General features: G+C 44.3%; 1 protein-coding gene across 2 annotated transcripts in view; it reads left to right on the forward strand.

The window, feature by feature from the left end:
• ZMAT4 (zinc finger matrin-type 4) overlaps nt 1–18,264 on the forward strand; it is a 645,949-nt gene that overhangs the window by 418,719 nt on the left and 208,966 nt on the right. Inside the window, exon 7 of one of the 2 annotated variants that reach the window (XM_084759846.1) lies at nt 1,597–4,917. The exons of the other annotated variant lie outside the window; for it this stretch is intronic. Within the exon in view, the coding sequence (XP_084615972.1) occupies nt 1,597–1,612 (16 nt within the window). The 3' untranslated portion in view covers nt 1,613–4,917. Of the gene's footprint in view, nt 1–1,596; nt 4,918–18,264 lie in introns of those variants that run through there. 2 annotated transcript variants of the gene reach the window in all.

Here is an 18,264-nt window from a genome sequence, read left to right on the forward strand (position 1 = left end):
TTTCAGTTCTGGGACCTCATCGGGCTTGAACCTGCATAGACCTACATGTGGCTACGGTCTCCGTGAGCCTGTGCATCCATCCTTCTGTGTCTGGAAGACACTGTTTCCTTGGGGTCATCCATCACCTTTGGCTCTTATGACCCTTCTTCCTCCTCTTTCACATTGATCCCTGAGTCTTGAGGGGGAGGGGTTTGATACAGATATCCCGTGAAGAACTGAGCCTTCCAGAGTCTCTCACTCTGCACATTTTGTAGTCGTGGATCTCTTTGTTAATTCTCCCTTATTGTAAGGATAAGCTTCTTTGACATACGCTGAGCAAGGTACTGATCCATGTATATAGCAGTATATCATTAAGTGTCATTTTATTATTGTGTTCCTTTAACAGAATAACATTAGGTTTTCTTGTAAGGCCATGATCTATATAGTCTCAAGTTCTTGGCCATTTTAACAGTGTCAGGTTATGGGTTACATCTTACAGAGTGAAGTCATAAATCCAATAGGAGAGACAGTGCCCCAACCAGGCATCTTACCAAATTATAATGCCAGTGCCAGGTATGAACTACATCTTGTTGAGTATTTGGCCAAAGGGAGCCCATAGAACTGCATAAAATTCAAGACTGTTTGCCAAGGCTGTTCGTTGTTCTCCATAACCTGATGGTAAGACTCCGTTGCTGAAGACAACAGCTTAGTTATGACACCAAACATGGTGAAGTCAAGCTGGTGCCTAACTAGAAGTTTTCCCCCTACTAACTAATGTTCATGGTGCTGGAAGGTCCTCTGCAAACTAACAAAGGGGAAGGGTAATGAGTATCACCCAGATACAAACCCGTTGGCCTACAACAGTGCCTTTCCAGCAAGACATACCAGTGCAATAAGTGGCACATATGTTATGGGACAAACCAACCATCTTTTGACATCTATTGTTTTATCTTAAGATCATTGGGAAGGAACTAGTATATGGACTGAGAGTGTGGAAGTGCAGATTTTCACAGTATGGAGATAGCACTAATAATTCAGCCACTATATAATGCAGATTATTTAATCTCCTAAAAGAATCATCATAGAGGACCCTGGGGAGATGGCTAAGAGGGTAAAGTGTTTGGTTTACAAGCACAAGGACCTGTATTCTAATGCCCCAATTCCCACATAAATGCCATGCATGGCTGTGCATACCTGTAGCTTCACCACTGGAAGTGTGGAAACAGTTGAATCCCAAGGCCTGCCACCCAGTCAATATAGCAAAAATGGTGAGTTCCATGTTGAGTGATGATTCCCTGTTTCAGGAATATAAAGTGGAGAGAAATAATGGGGAGAAGCTTGAATCTGATCTCTGGCTTCCACACAGACACTCACAGGCGACTGACCACATCTCCACACATATACACTCATACTACACATAAACACACACAGACACACACAGATACACACAGACACACACACACACACACACACACACACACACACAATTCGCCATCTAAATTTAGCCTAATTTAAGTTTGATGAGGTTGGGGACAGAGGGTGGGAGTGAGAAAGAGGGGAGTGCCAACATATATAATTACGGAAAAAAGTGCTACTGTCTTCCTTTCTGTCTTACAGCCTGAAGAATAAGTAGTGAAAGCATCAATCAAGAGCTAAGAAGAGATGCCAGCATTTCTCTGTGGTAGAGAACTCCTCACCAACCTAAAGAGGATCCTTTCTTGAGCAATGAACATTTCTTACAAGGATTCACAGATTAACACGTGACCAATATTGATTTTTGAAAGTAAATAAGATTTTTTCTTCTTTTAATTTAGCAGCAAATTATACTTGGATTTTAAAGAATCCTTGCCGGATAACATGTTTAGCACAAGTTCTAAACTGCAATCACACAGCAGCTAGTCAGAGCACTATTCAAACTTACAGAGAGTGGAAAATTTAATTTCCAGTTTATTCTAGATTTCCTTAGAGTTACCGTGATTCTGTGAGACCCTTCATGATTATCATGTAAGTCTCCTAGACCCATTAGCAAATATACTTTTCTCATCATGGGGAACATGGTTGGTGACAACAGCCGCAGAAACAGAACAAACTGTGGTTTGTGGAAGTTATGCAGAATACCAGTTGTTCCTCCTTCACACCGACAAGCCAGCCTTGCCTCTAAATGCCAGGAGCATGAGAGCAGGATGGAAACAGAGAGGCAGGAACTTCCCTCTGTATCACCTTGATGGAAAACTTCCCAAGATGAAGCCAACTTCTCCTTGCAAGCTGCCAGATCATAGCTTAGGAAAAGAATTAGTTTGATTGCATGATGATCCCACTAAGTAAAAATGTCTTCACAGCATTGACCTTGGTGTAATGCTTTTCGAAAGGTATCCAAAGGATAGTTTTAAAGCCCAGAGTGAGATGGGAGTGGTTGTTAGAAAGTTGGTCTGAATTGTGGGCTTTAATTTGGGGCACTGATGATTTGCGGGGACGAAAGTGGCTAAATCCCCAAGAAGCTTCGTTCTTCTGTTTCTCTTTCATCTTGTGCTGAGCTGGGATTCAGTGACTTTGAGAAGAATGCCTCTGGGTGGAGGATGGACCAGAGAACTGATGCTCTTTGAAGGGATCAAGTCTGAGTGCTACTGTAAAAAAAAAAAAAAAAAAAAAAAAAACCTTCTCCGGGGGTTAATTGCTCTGCATTGCGATGGGAAGAGGTGCCTTGCAGACACTGCAAGGTAGATGCAGAACTTCTATTCCTGGGCTCTCAGCTGGCTGGAGCAGCCCTTGACACCTTGTGACCACCAATCTACTGAAGTAAGACTTTTCCAGACATCATTGCTTTCCATGGGGACCTGAGGTGGTTACAGCCAGCGAGCAATAAATGAAACGACATGGAAATGCACAGTGTTGTTCTTAAGGTGCCTGTTTTGTTGTGTGAGGAGGTCACAGTCCATAAGGACCAGACTATGGCTACGAAGACGGAGGTCACATACCGTGTACAGTCATGCTGCAGATGAGGAACGAGGAGGGTACAGTGGCAACAATTTTATTTTGCCACTTTGGAAAAGAAGCACACAACAGAGCTACAATCCTCCAGTGATGGCTTTTCTTCGAATGTGTGGAATAAAGCTTTATTTGTCAATTCTGCTGTAATATAAGCATAGTCTGAGTTTTTTTTTTTATTTTTAAATCTTTTTTTCTGTTTATGTTTAGTGCCTGAGCTCTTCCCCTGAAGTGTTGTGTTTATTTACTTTTTAATGACCTAAGATAGAAAAGCCTATGAGCATAGATTTCCTTTGCATTACAGTGAAACTTTGCCAAGTCCTTTATAGATAAGCCTCCAGCTAAAATAATCAGATTATTTCAGAGTGCCTCATCTAAATACAATTGCTCTTTGGCAAGCTGCCACAAGCACCCACCAGACATTTTGTTGGTTTGATTGTTCTCAAGTTTATTCATGCTCATGCAGATAAGGGGAATGTCATCCCAGGATGCCGTGAGGACCACTTGGCCAGACTACTTTAGTGCAGGAAGGCCCAGAAATGCCACTGTGTCCAGGGACTGTAGAGCAGAAATACCACCACTCAGGAAACTGTGCTGTTCACTGTTTCCTAGGTGTGGCTGTATGTTTAATTAAGTCTTATGTTACTTTCCAGTTTTATTATGAGTAGATGGGAGTTGGATTTGGAATAAGTGTTTTCCAGTGACCAGTAAATTCTGCTGAAAAGAAAGAGACACATGAAAACTTGGCTGTGTCCCTGTCCCCTGGCCAGCCACTTGGAGCTCCCCTCGGAGAGAGCAGTGAGATTACAATAAGACCTTGTTGGAGTTATTTCTATAGCATGCCATTTGAGAACACAGGGAAAACTTATCTATGAAAAAGAAGAGCTGTCAATATTACTGTGTCTAAAGTATGTTGGCTGCTCCGGTGGTCAGAGTGATGTCAGCTGATCACTTGAGGTTTTGTGGCCATAATGAGGAAAACACATATCTACTGACCTGGTATTAAATTGAGATTTCTGTGTTTAATTGAACAATCACTGATGGTTGATATAGACATCTTCCTTTTTCTCTTTTTCCTCTTTCCACCCCGTGATATAATCTCGGGAATGCAACACGCACTGTCCACATGCTCTACCACTTGAACGCCATGCTTAGGTCTAACTCCTCAGAAAACTAAATCATTCATTAGTCCTGGCAATACAATTCAAATTTGCTTTACAAAATGTTCTTCCCTTTTAGTGCAGAAATAAGCTTGAGGCTAGCACATGTGTCAGCAGCCACAGATGCCATGACAGTGAGACCCAAATTAATGAGCTCCCCTTATATACAGTCTCCACAGCCCGGTGAACTAATAAAAATACTCGTAAAGCAATCCGCTAAGCAGCAAGTGCTGCAGCAATTCCTTCTGCCGATAAAGTAGCCATAAAACTCTCTTCCACTGCTGCTGAGCTGAAAGACCAACAGGATTTGTACTTTTCTGGCCTCTTAGATGACATAGCAACATAAGTGGGAACTTCAAGGATCTTCGTACTGTCTGGTGGAGTAAGTTTAGTGAGTCAGTCATACCAAAAGGAAAGAACAACGGGACACATGTGCAAACTCGACAGGTGGAGGGGCCGCCCTTCTGTCTAGGCCGAGGGAGATGGGTTGGTTTTTTTTTTGCAAACAATGGGAACATAGAACACTAAACCCCAGTGAGAGACCACCAGGTGGTAACTACACTCCCCACTAGCTGTCGTTCACTTGATCAGCCTGTCCAGTGAATTGCTTCTCTTTTGTAAGATTACAACTAAGAAAGGTCTGTCTGCTCAACATATGACTGTAGGCATCCATATCCTTCACCCGCCCCTTTTCTGGTTTTGAATTTGTTCCTATTCAAGGCATGTTAAACTACCTCATAGGTTTGTTGTGTGGATTAGTTGATTAATAATAAACAACTGCTTAAAACATGAATCTGTATGTAAATGCTGCCTTAATGCGTTTCCTTGCTAAAGATTTGTGAGTCCAATCAACTGGGTGATATCGAAATTTAACGTGTAAAGGCCATATGTGATGGCCACCCCTGCCATCGCCGCATTCAGGAAGCTGACATCCTTCAAGGACAATATTTACGTTCATCTGTTCCTTTGCTTTGGTTTTTGTTTTGTTTTGTTTTGGTGTTTTTGTTTGTTTGTTTCTTTTTGTTTTTTGTTTTTCAAGACAGGGTTTCTCTGTGTAGCCTTGACTGTCCTAGACTCACTTTGTAGACCAGGCTGGCCTCGAACTCACAGTGATCTGCCTGCCTCTGCCTCCCGAGTGCTGGGATTAAAGGCATGTGCCACCACACGTGGCTGCTTTGGTTTTTTTTTGTTTTTTTGTTTTTGTTTTTGTTTTGAGACAAGGTCTCTCTTTGTAGCTCAGGCTAACCTTGAACTGCCAGTCTCCTGCCTCTTTCTCTCAAAAGTTTTCTAAGTTCTTAAAGGGGGCAGTCAACATTGGCCTTCAGAGTATCTGAAATGATATTATGATAGTTGAAATGTCTGCATTTATAGTAATTTATGGTAACATTAAAACGGTTTTGAGATTAAAGCTTTGATACCATTGCTGTAGGTCTTCCACATCTGGAGTAACAGGTAGTCACAGCTGCACTATTGTGCTTATGAGCTCATGTGGGGTTGGCAGCACAGGTGAACATCTACCTTGATTGTGCTGTCCAGAAAACACGTGTGTGTGTGTGTGTGTGTGTGTGTGTGTGTGTGTGTGTGTGTCTGTGTGTGTGTGTGTGTGTGTGTGTGTGTGTGTCTGTGTGTGTGTCTGTGTGTGTGTGTGTGATATGTATGCTTCACACCTGAAGACAAGAGGACAACCTTGGGTGGTGTTCCTCCTCACAACATCCACCTTGTTTTTGAGGCAGTGTCTCTCACAGCCTGACTCTGGTTGGCCAGTGAGCCCCAGGGCTCTGCCTGTTTCCACATCCCCAGCCCTGGGATTTCAAGGATGCACCACCAAGCCCAGAGTACCTGGGCTTTAGGTAGGAAGTGAACACAGGTCTGCGATGCTTGTCCAGGAAGTATGTTGTCAAGTGTTTTAGAAACTGGGCTATCTTCATAGCCCTTAACAACAAGAACAATAAAACCCAGCAGCCTAAAGAGAAAGAAATGGAGCTAAGACCATCCAGTAGCCCAGTGACATCATCCAGAAGCTCCATAGCAACTAGTTAAAAAGTAATTTTACTGCTGACTCCACTTGGCAGCCATTTTCCCCGGCATGATTAATTATTCCTTAATCGCTATTATGAGTAGAGGTTTTACATGCTAATTTCAAATGCTTCAACTTAATTAGTAATTCACTCTGACCTTTAAAACCCATACTCTGTAATCTTCAAATTATATGTGTAAGGAGAAAAAAAAATCTAATTTCACTTCTCTTTTGACTGCCATTAGCAAGTGATCTGCAACCTGCTGTCACCCGGAGAGAGTCAGCTGGGGTTGTCCCAAGTCAAGCTCAGGTTCTCTTGTCATCACCAAAGTCAGTGAGGGCTAAAGGTGACTCAGCGTCTAAGAACTGAGGTAATGCAGACATAGCACCTTTTTTTTTTTTTACCTAAAAGAATTGAAGATAACTGCACACAATAACCGAATCCTTCATAAATCTCCATTTGAGAATTCTTGGCAAACTTGCCACAGGGGTTACTGCTTTTCAAATCGTGGGCAGTAAGACCAGGAGCGACACAAGCTTTCCTTGCGTGGGCTAAGGTTTCTGCTTTGAGATCATTCAGGTGTGTGTGTGTGTGTGTGTGTGTGTGTGTGTGTGTGTGTGTGTGCGCATGCATGTGTATGCTCAATGTCTCAAAATGTCCTTAATTATTCACTGTAACCAGCTTAATTGTTGCTCATGCCTGTAACATTAGTGCTGGTGACTCTACAGTTGGCATGTCAAGAGTTTTCGTTCTTCCTTCCTCAGGCCACACCTCCTGTAGAGTCCCCGAGAAGCTAATAATTGAGGTTATGATCAGCTCCCCTAGGATTATTAATAGCATAATGCATAGGCAAATGGCGTAGGGATATTTCCTTGTTTTTATAAAAACTGTTATCTCTTTGGCTGGTTGAGAATTAGTGTAATGAGGGTGGCCAGCGTGCAAGGAAGGCAGCTTCTACTCGTCATCTAGGCAAGCATCGGGTTCTGGGAAAGCACACTGTGGAAAGAAAGATACCACGCCCTCTAGTTCCCCACCTGCGGCTCTCAGGACACTGGTACACTCTAGAGTCCTGTCCCTTGTACGGATGCTGCCACTGACCTCCTCATTGCCAGCTGTGCTTTCATGTGGCCACAGGCCTTGAGGACTCCACTGTGGGCAGTTTGGTGTGTCTTGTCCTTCTTAAACCTTTGTTTTTTGTTTTGCTGGTTTGTTTGTTTTTGGTGTTGTTTTTTTTTTTTTTTTAAATCACTCCTATCTAGAAAATGCTGGTTTTCAAGTGTGACCAATAACAAGAAATTTAAACCAGTATGTTAAGAGTCCATGCCATTTGGGAGGCACATTTTAAAAACCATGAAGTTTTCTCTTGCTCTTTAGAAGTAGTTTTAAAAATATTTATTCTTTATTATCCTTTTTATAACCACTTAATAAAAAGCCAACCGTAGCCTGTGCCCATCTTCTTTATGTAATTTCTGATCTCTTATTGCACGTGGGTTCGCAGAGTTTAAGCCTGTAAGCTAGGCAAGTGTTCTTTATGTCACTGGGATGAAAAGGGGTCTCCTGGGACTCAGGGTTCAAACAGGCTTGGCCATACTAGTAGAGAAAGCTGGCTACTGAGATTTTTTAATCATTGTTTTATTGTTTCTCCCCCACAACTCAAAGGCTCCAAAACTACTCCTTTCTGTGTTCTTGTTCCCCACTTCATAGTCAGGTGACCTTACTAAGGCTCCTCTGCATTGCTGCAGTACAAGAAAAAAGACATTCTGTCCTTTAGAAAATATCTGGTACTATCTCAGCTATTTCTTAGATTTTAAAAAGAGCTAACCACTTTTCCATTGAACTTATTGTCTCTAGACAAACATCTGAGAAAGGAACTGGAAATCATAACTGGGAAAAAGAAATAAAAGCTTAAGAGACCACGTAGTCTTTCATAGATGATGATCCAAATTACAACAAGTAGTTAAAAGTGTGTGTGCATGTGCTATGGTGTGTGTGTGTGTGTGTGTGTGTGTGTGTGTGTGTGTGTGTGTGTGTGTGTGTGTGTTGTTTATCAAGCTCTGGATGAGGATAAATCTCTGCTGTCAGCTTGACACACCTGGGAAGAAGGACCTCAGCTGAAGAATCACCCGCAGCAGATTGGCCTGTGGGCAAGTCTCTGTGGCATTTTTTTGATTGATAATTGGAGGGAGGCCAAGTGCACCATGCGTGGTGCCAGCCCTATACAGCTGGGCTTGGATTGTATAAAGAAGGTTGCAGGGCACAACAGAAAAAGCAGCACCCCTTTGGTGTCTCTGCTCCAGTTTCTATCTCTACATTCTTGACCTGGCTTCCCTCAATGATGGACTATGAACTTTTAGCCAAATAAACCCTTTTGCCCAAGTTGCTTTTGGTTAGAATTAATCACAGCAACAGAAACCAGACAGACGGATATGCTAATTCAGCAACTAGTTATGACGCACAAGCTAAGGGTATGTGTACTACAGACAAACTGTAGCTAGTTAAGTGGAGGGGTGGAGTCTCATTCTGCCTATGCTTTGCTTTGATCTTGGATAGATTATGACATTTTTTCCCCTCTGAGCTTCAGTCACTCAGTATTTTGAGTGGGTGTGTCTTCATCGTCATCACTTAAATGTTGGTTTAGAGTTCATAGATGATTTTGGCCATAAACTCATGACCCTCTTGCCTCTGCTATACCACCATGCTGTTTAAATAATGAGCCCTTCAGTCTAAAGGGAAGAGAATTTGGTGGTGATGATGATGGGGATGATGGGATGAGGGGGTGATGGGGATGATGATGCTAGTGCTGGTGATGTGCTGGAGAGGTAGCCTGGTTCCTTGGGAAGCTGGGTCAGACTCTCCCACTGAGCTACACTCTTAGCTCAGACTTACCTCTGATAGATTTGAAAAGGTTCTACACACTATTTTCCTTCTCTCTTTGAGACCATCCGACTAACCGATAGTTGTCCAGTATAATGGAAGCACTAAAACTGATCTTATTCTGAGCATGCTCATTTTGAAAGTGTGTGATGAAATTAAAGTCTGTTGGAGAGAGTTCGTACTATAACAACTCCTGTAGGGAAGAGCATCCCAAAGAGCAGAAACCAATGTGTCCTAGAAGCTGCCATTGTGAATTACAGAGAAGCACCGGCTATCTGTTTCTTGTCCTCTGTTACCTACCACAACCCCGCACCCAGGCTATTTCTCCCCTACTAGTTCTCCTTTGTCTTACTTAGAATTTTATTGCTGTGAAGAGACACCATGGCCATAGGCAACTCTTATAAAGGAAAACATTTAATTGGGGCCAGCTTACAGTTTCAGAGGTTTAGTCCATTATCATCATGGCAGGGAGCATGGCAGCGTGCAGGCAGACAGTGCTGGAGAAGGAGGTGAGAGTTCTACATCTGGATCAACAGGCAGCAGGAGGAAGACTGAAACACACTTCCTCCAACAAGGCCCCACCCACCCAACAGGGCCCCACCCACCCCCAAAAGGCCACTCCCACCCCAACAAGGCCACTCCCACTCCAACAAAGCCACACCTACTCCAACAAGGCCACACCCACAATAGTGCCAGTTCCTATGAGTCCATGGGGGCCATTTTTTTAATAGAATAATTAACTTTATTGTATTGCTCATAAACAATTGACTGGCAACAAAAGCAAGCTCTATAACTGTAATTTAGCTGACCAAAGAAATTGTAAAGAGTTTGAGAATGTAATTTAACAAGGATGTATTTATAAATTTTAGTACCTGGAACTTGCTGATAATTTTCATCTAGCTTCTTTTTTTTAATTTTATTAATTTATGTAGATTACAACTCAATTTTTATTCCATCACTTGTATCATCCCATTCCTCCCTCCCTCCCACTTTCACCCTATTCCCCTCCCCTAGAACTATGACCAAGGAGGGACCTCCTCCCCCACTATATGGTCATAAGCTATCAAGTCTCATCTTGGTAGCCTGCTTATTCTTTCTTTGAGTGCCGTCAGGCCTTCCCACCAAGGGGAAGTGGTCAAAAAATGGGGCACCAGAGCTCATGTCAAAGTCAGTCCCCACTCTACACATAGCTATGGAGAATGTCCTGTCCATTGGCTAGGTCAGAGTAAGGGTTCAATGTTTACTGCTTGTATTGTCCTTGGTTAGTGCAATAGTTTGCACAGACCTCCCTGGGCCCCGATCCACCCATCACATGTTGTTCTTGTAGGTTTCTAAGACCCTGTGGGTCCTTCTATTTCCCCATCTCCTATATTTCTCTTACCTAGAGTCTCAGTAGGATGTCCTTACATCTATCCCAATCTCCTGGTAAGTGAAGACTTTTGTGGGTCATTCTTTTTGGGCTAGTGGCCAATTATAAGTGAGTATATACCATGTGAGTCTTTCTGCTTCTGGGTTAACTCACTCATTATGATCATTTCTAGCTCTATCCATTTGTCCACAAATTTCAGGATTTCCTTGTTTTTAAAAGCTGAGTAGTATTCCATAGTGTATATGTACCACAGTTTCTTTATCCATTCTTCAACTGAGGGACATTTAGGCTGTTTCCAGGTTCTGGCTATTATGAATAAGGCTGCTATGAACATGGTTGAGCATATGTCCTTGTTGTGTGATGGAGCCTTTTCTGGGTATATTCCAAGGAGTGAAATAGCTGGATCTTGAGCCCTATTCCTAGTTTTCTGAGAAAGCGCCAGATAGATTTCCAAAGCAAAGTGGTTGTACAAGTTTGCATTCCTACCAGCAATGAAGGAGTGTTCCTCTCTCTCCACATCCTCGCCAGTACGTGGTGTCACTTGAGTTTTTTATTTTAGCCATTCTGATGGGTGTAAGATGGAATCTCAGAGTTGTTTTGATTTGTATTTCTCTGATGACTAAAGATGTTGAACATTTCTTTAAGTGTGTCTCAGCCATTTGATATTCCTCTGGGTTCTTAACCAGCACCAGGACATCACACAGGGAGCTGAAGGCCAGCCATGCTGATCTCAGAGCAGCTTAGGACACTTTATTCTTCCAGCACAGGATAGACATATGGCCTCTCCATATCTTCCCACTGCATGTGTCTCTGGTGCCTATATGGAATACACACACACACACACACACACACACACACACACACACACACACACTTATTAAGATAATCCTACAACATGACCTTTTGCTACTTTTTATTACTTTTTTTTTTTGTCAGCTGTAAGTAGCACAGCTGTGGACTGTTCCCCTTTATTCCTTTGTTTCATGATAGGAAACATTTAACTGCAAACGTAAAGCTGAGTTATGGCTGCCAGTCTGCTTGAGGGTAGTAAATGTCAAGCAGACATTGCTGAGTCACAAACTTTGTGAGTTGAGACTAACCCAGTACATAAATCTGCTTACTGCACAGGAGCCCCGCTCTATAAACTTGGCCGACATGCGAAAATCGGGAAGCCCAGCTCGCCAAATAAGTCAGCATGTTAGCACGTTAGCCTTGCTTTACAGCCCCTGATTAGAAATCTGTGCCTTTGTCAGAGGTCCACTTAAACATCGTGTTCTCCACAACTTGGTTGTGGGAGAGGAGGACAGCGATTGGGACATAGCCACGTCCTCGTTATGGCTGGGAGAAGAGTGAATCCCTGTAGGCTTGGAACCTGGTTACTTCTGTTCTGTTTCCTTGAGGGAAAAATACATTTCAGAGATCTGTGGGCCAATTAGAAACTAGCTTGGCCTCGGTCAGAGTTGGGGGTAGATTTTGGCCCTTCTACCGAGAGCCTGATGTGCCTCCCGGTGTGCACATCTGCCCTGTCTGATTCAGGATACATGCTGAGCTCTCGCGGGCCTTCGTTAGAGCTTCCGCTTAGTCCAGATACCCACAACTTGGTTCTTTTTCCAGAAGTTGAGTCCACAAGCTCAATGGCGAGGCAGTATCCCACTGATGCCTCTCTGAAAGGGCAGCCTCTGCTCCCAGGAGTAAGCCTGGGTGCCAGCTGCTCTTATAATAGTCTTCCACCTCAGAGTGTTCTCATCATGTGCCTACGGGATCCTGACAGCCCGGCAGGTGCCAGGGACAAGGGCGGGTGCTTGTGTATCTGTGACCCGCACAAGGTTTAAAAGTCAGTTCCAAAACAGAGCGTATTTTAGACCCTTAGCGTGTGCTAGACCCTGGAATTGAGTCTCAGAACCACAGAAAGTCAGTTTCCTTTCAGGCTCAGGAGCTGAAGAGATTAATCATCCCAAGTTGTAAACTGGAACACGTTTTCAAACGCTGCTCGTGCATGAGGGCCATCAAGGTGCAGATGCGAGAAAAGAAGAGGAGGTTAGTTAGGAGGCTGGAGTTTTAGTGACGCTCTGGCGGTAGATAAAAATGGGCTTCTGGGAAACAAGCTATTTCCTCCAGGTTTGACTTTTGTGGATAAAATGGTGGGGGAGTACGTGGGGTTGGCCGTTCTAGAAAAACTGAAATCAGTAGAATATTAAACTGCAGTCACTTAAAATGTTTATTTAATACCAAAAGGAAGCAGCGATGTGAATTAAAAACAACCCTGAGTCCAGCTGGAACTCCTTAGGGGGGATGCTGGTGTCATCTGCACCATTAAGTGCTTGCACCATGACTGCCCAGAATGGCAAATTGTCGTAAACTCCAAAGACTCCCAAGATTCCTTGCTTCCTATGCTCTCAGCAGCAAGAAGGTGATACCCGAAGGCCATCACCACTCCTGTGTACTTTATGTGGTCTCTGACTCATCTGCTCTTTCATTTTGTGCCTCTATAATTGTTGAAGGTACTCCTAGCTCCCGCTGGCAAGTGACAGAGATGACTTAATTTTCTAAGCAAATATGTTAAACAGTTTTAACAAAGAGAGTGTCCTGAAACCAGGATGAAACAGTGTGTAGCCCAAGGCAACAGAGGAAAGCTTTTTTTCTCCCAGTTTTGGGGTTTTGTTTTTGTTTTGCTTTTGCTTTTAACAGATCACATTCTTAGCCTAGCAACAGCGTGTGTATCCACCATCAGCTGCTAACAAGAACCATCCCATCACCTCCTGCTTCTGAGTTTGCAGCCCTAACAAAACGCTCTGGTAAACCACACTGGCCCCAAAGTCATAGAAACAGCATGTGTCAAAGAGTCCTCGGAGGAGAAATGAGGAGCAATTTCCCAGAAGCAGAAAGACTCACATGGTATATACTCACTTATAATTGGGCACTAGCCCAAAAGGCATGTCTCATGAAAGTCTTCACTTACCAGGAGATTGGGACAGATGTGAGGACATCCTACTGGGACTCTAAGTAAGAGAAATATAGGAGATGGGGAAATAGACCAGAGGGTCTTAGAAACCTACAAGAAGAACATTGTGACGGGTGGATCAGGGCCCAGGGGCGTCTATTCAAACTATTGCACTAACCAAGGACAATACAAGTAGTAAACATCAAACCCCTACACTGATCTAGCCAATGGACAGGGCATTCTCCACAGTTATGTGGAGAGCAGGGACTGACTTTGACATGAACTCTGGTGCCCCATATTTGACCACCTCCACTTCGTAGGAAGGCCTGGTGGAACTCAAAGAAACGATAAGCAGGCTACCAAGATGAGACTTATAGCCTATGACCATATAGTGAGGGAGGGGAGGAGGTCCCCCTCAGTCATAGAACTAGGGGAGGGGAATAGGGTGAAAGTGGGAGGGAGGGAGGGAGGAACAGGAGGATACAAGTGATGGGATAACAATTGAGCTGTAATCTGAATGAATTAATTAAATAAAAAACTTTTTTACAAGTTGACTTAGGTGAATCTGCTTCTAAAATGACAAGACTGGCCAACTACCATCCCCACACAGGTATATCAAGCAGTAGTACCATTCCCCAGGAATGCAAGGCACCCTGTTAATTCTGCTTCCAGGGAGTGGTGGCCAAGGGGCACTGGATTCTGGAGGTGCTTTGGCTGGGTAAACACATGCCATTGACTGGGAGACTGCAGAGCAGAGCTGGCAAAGGAGAATCTGTCCAAACTAGGCTTTGGGGAAAAAGAGGAACACAGGAGTCTTCAGGGGTTTATTTAGCAGCTTAGTATTGGTCTATAGAAGCGACATTGAAACAGGCTTTGTTGGGACTCCCAGTCTAGAGACAGGCATGCAGTTTGCACGAGGCTTCCGAGGTTTTCTCCAAGGCATGGGAAAGACTCAGGTAGCTCCAGATCCGATCAGCTACCAATCCTGAGGCTTCCAGAGAGAGGCTTTCCTGTGTGTGCTATATGAGATGGCATGAGTCCTCCCTAAATATCCCCATTCTGGCCCATTCTTTCTAACACAGCCTCCTGCCTAGTCTAATGTATCAGAACGACCAACACAATGGGCCTCCCCTCTCAAGGGACCAATTCCTCCATAGCTTTCCTCATGTGCACACCCTGCAGAACAGGAGCTTGTAGGACAGGAGGGCTTCTTCATCTTCATCCCAGACTTTTCTCCTGCTGTTAGGTGATGGCTCAGGGCTACAGCTAAGAAAGAAGGAAGTAAATGATGCACAATCTTTTAAAAAGGTTCTCTCTCTCTCTCTCTCTCTCTCTCTCTCTCTCTCTCTCTCTCTCTCTGTGTGTGTGTGTGTGTGTGTGTGTGTGTGTGTGTGTAAACTCATTGCCTTGAAGGCCTGGGAGGCTTGTGCTAGCTTAAAGACCCTCCAGATGAGACACTCAGGGACCCTGATATCAGATTTCAAAAAGGGATTTAGAGATAGCTCAGTCTAGTCAGAGGCTCAGGATACTTGCCAAATGGAAAGGGCTTGCCGTAGTATGGATGGTTTGAAGGGCTGTTGGTCAATTTCCAAATGACCTTGGAAGTGTGAGTGAGTGAGGGAGAGATAGTGCGCAAGGTCTTAAGGCAGTAGTATTTAGAAAGGTGAGGGGGCAGTTTAGAAGTTGACAGAAAGAGGCTTCTAAAAGAAGTGGAATCCAGAGACTGAAAACAAAAGACCACTGCCTCTCAATAGAGGGCACTCCTGGACTTGCCTTCATGTCATTTGCACACAAGGAAGGTATCCATCCATCTAGGAATCTTGAACAGGCACCAGCAACTAGGAAGCTATGAATTGCTGGCCCCAGACTGGCTGGTGCTGAGGAAGAGCAGGAGCCCCAGTGTATCCAGGCACCACAGGGAGCAGACAGACAGACAAGCACCCCCAGGGTAGGAGCCCAAAGACTGAAGCCAGCTCTCCTGAACACCCTCAAGTCCTGCTACAGAATTGGAGGTTACCCTGACTCTGTTTCAAAATTTTTTTAATGTAATTAATCTGGCCCTGGGACTTACAGAACTCTGTCTCTGGGTCTCTTGGTAGGACCAGCAGCAGGTTTTTGTCTTGTCTGAGAGCAGATTAGTAGCTCAGCACCACACCGAGAAGCCATGGAGAGGTATCCACAGGACCTGTAGTGGCTGCCTCAGTGGAGCCAATTGTTGACAGGCAAAGCCCTAGCAAAGGATTGTCGAGGAGAATTGGTGGGTTGGTTGAGAGGATGGGTGGGTAAAGGCTCCAGGCAGCATGAGCTTGGGTTATTCTGTGATCTCCCAACACCAAAAGGCAAAGTCAGTGCTGTGGTCACAAGCCACTGCCAGGGGTCTTTCTGGGAGCTAAGAAACAGTATAGGAAAGAGCTCAGGTTAAGGAAAAAGCTGTGCTTGTCACAAACTTAAAAGCCCTCATTAGAAACGAATTTGATGATCACGTAATTGGCATCTGAATTTATGTAAATAAAAAAAAATGTAGCTGATTATTGTGCCCAGGGACAAATGGAATCGTACTGGCGCATGAAGCTCTTGAGCACACAGATGAAGTGCTGTCTGTTTGATTAAGAGCCTGCTTTTCACCGAAAACAACTTGTCATGTCAATTTCCTCTGGTAGCTGGGGAAATATCCCAGGCCAGTTCAAGCCATCAACATGAGTCAGTATCTCCAGGCTTGAACCGGTTCCACAGTATGTTCTCTTTTCTGTCTGAACCCCAGACCCCGAACAATATGAGGAAGGAGATGCAATCACGTCACTCACTCTGTGGAGTGGGACAAAGAGTTTGTCACACATTTTCAGAAAGCCATACAGCATGTATGTAGTCTGTTCATGAGGGAAGTCAGCTAAATATGGGAACTTTGACCAAAGAAAATCAGTTAGACCTTCTCAACCCTCCTGCAAGGGTTAGCAGAAGCAGCCACTGAGGGACTGAAAGCATTGGTTACTTGGTGCAACTGTCATGGAAACAAGGATGCCACAAGACTGGCGATGCAGGCGACAGTAAGAAGAACATCAGTGCTAAGAGCCTTCAATTTGGTGAATTCAAATGAATTGAGAGAGAGAGAGAGAAGGAGGGAGGCAGACAGAAACAGAGACAGAGACACAGACACACACACACACACAGAGAGAGAGAGAGAGAGAGAGAGAGAGAGAGAGAGAGAGAGAGAGAGAGAATGAGCCTGTTTGCAGACCTGATCTAGCCTAACATGTTTCAATACCTTTCTGTGGGACACAACAGACTGCAGGACCCCTTTTGACACCAATGTTCTCAGTGTGTACCTTTCTACAGCTGGGTAACATAAAGGCAAAGAAAAGAATGACTGGCTGGAACTCTCAGCTATCTAGTGAAAGTAGGGCCAGGGTGTGTACTGTGAGGTAACTAGGTGCAGGTGGTACTTGGTGCATCCCAAGGAATCGAGAGTGGCAATATTCAAATCACGGCCCCTTTGTCTACCTCCTGCTCTCATCTGACCCTAAAAGTGCTTTCTGTGTCTTTGAAGTTTCAAACTTAGAAATAAAGCCTGAGAGAAGTAAGAATCATCAGGACCAGGAGACCAATAAAGGCACTGCCACTGAAGCATGAGGCCTATAGTTCAGATGCCCAGAAACTGATGGAGATTATGGGTGGGTGTGGCAGCCCACTTGTAACTTCAGCCTCAGAAAGTGGCCACAGAGGATCCCTAGATCACATTGATTAGCCAGACTAGCTGTATCAACGAGCTCTGGGTTTGATTGAGAGCCCCTGCCTCCGTGAATAAGATGAAAATGGTCATTGAAGATGAATTCCAGCATTAATGTTCAGCCTCCACATACAGGAACCTGTACGGTGCTGGTCCCCTACACATGCAAATCATGCATATACACATGAGAAACTGGCACAAACAAGAAAATGGGATTTTTCAGTTAGGCTCTAAAAGCTTTGAAATCCCCCATCCAATGCTGACTTTGAGTACATTTCCAATGAAGACAGTGGGGTCACCAGCCACGAATGTCCTGTCAGTAGACACATCTCTTTGCTCACCTGCACATGCACCATGCATCTTTTCATAGACGAGGGCACCTAGAACACGTGTGACCACAGTGGAGAATCTAACATTCCACAAGTGGACTGTCCCACACACTGCTTTTCTGCCTTGTGCTGAGGTGGGTGATAATCAGCACTGTTTCCAGTGCTCAGTAGCCAACTTGGGGCAGCGGAGGATGCCTAGCCCTCTTCAGCTGAGTGAAGACAGATGCTCCATCTGGCCCATCTCTTCCTTGTATCCTTCCCCGACTTTCACTGCAGTTCTGCTGGGCTCATCATTTCCCTGGTCCTACTAAATCACTGTGATGCCCCAATAACTCATTTCTAGAAGCACCTACAATATGTGTTCTATAAAAATACCTACTTTGAACTTCTTATGACTTATCTTTACCATCTTCCTGATCCCAGCATCATTCTTAGATGTTTCTCAGGCTCAACATACTTACATTGGCACTGAACTGAACATGCAAGAATAATGAGTAGGCTACCTGGATGAAAATAACGCCATCAAAAAAAAAAAAAAAAGAAAAAAAAAAAAGAAAATAACGCCATCTTTTGGTGGCAGCCATTACTGGCGTTCCTGGTCTGGTCTGGAGCCTTAATCCTTCTAGCAGGTGATCACATTGCCGATGACGTGGATCTAGTCGAGCTCTGGTCGGTCACTATTTCTCAGTTGTCCAGAGGGTGCAAAGTGGACCCCAATGCCCTTACCTGTAGCTAAGGTGCCATCAGCTACTAGTAGGGTCTGTCGAGAGTGCTTTCAGCCACCTGATTAAACTCCATTAGCAGTTCTGCCACACCCCAGGAACTGAGACCCATTCTTTCCCAACTTCCCCTCTGCCAAGCAAACAGAGCTCCTGCATTGTGCAG

This window comes from Acomys minous (genome assembly GCF_964271855.1).
Source record: "Acomys minous genome assembly, chromosome: 15".
Taxonomy (NCBI): domain Eukaryota; kingdom Metazoa; phylum Chordata; class Mammalia; order Rodentia; family Muridae; genus Acomys; species Acomys minous.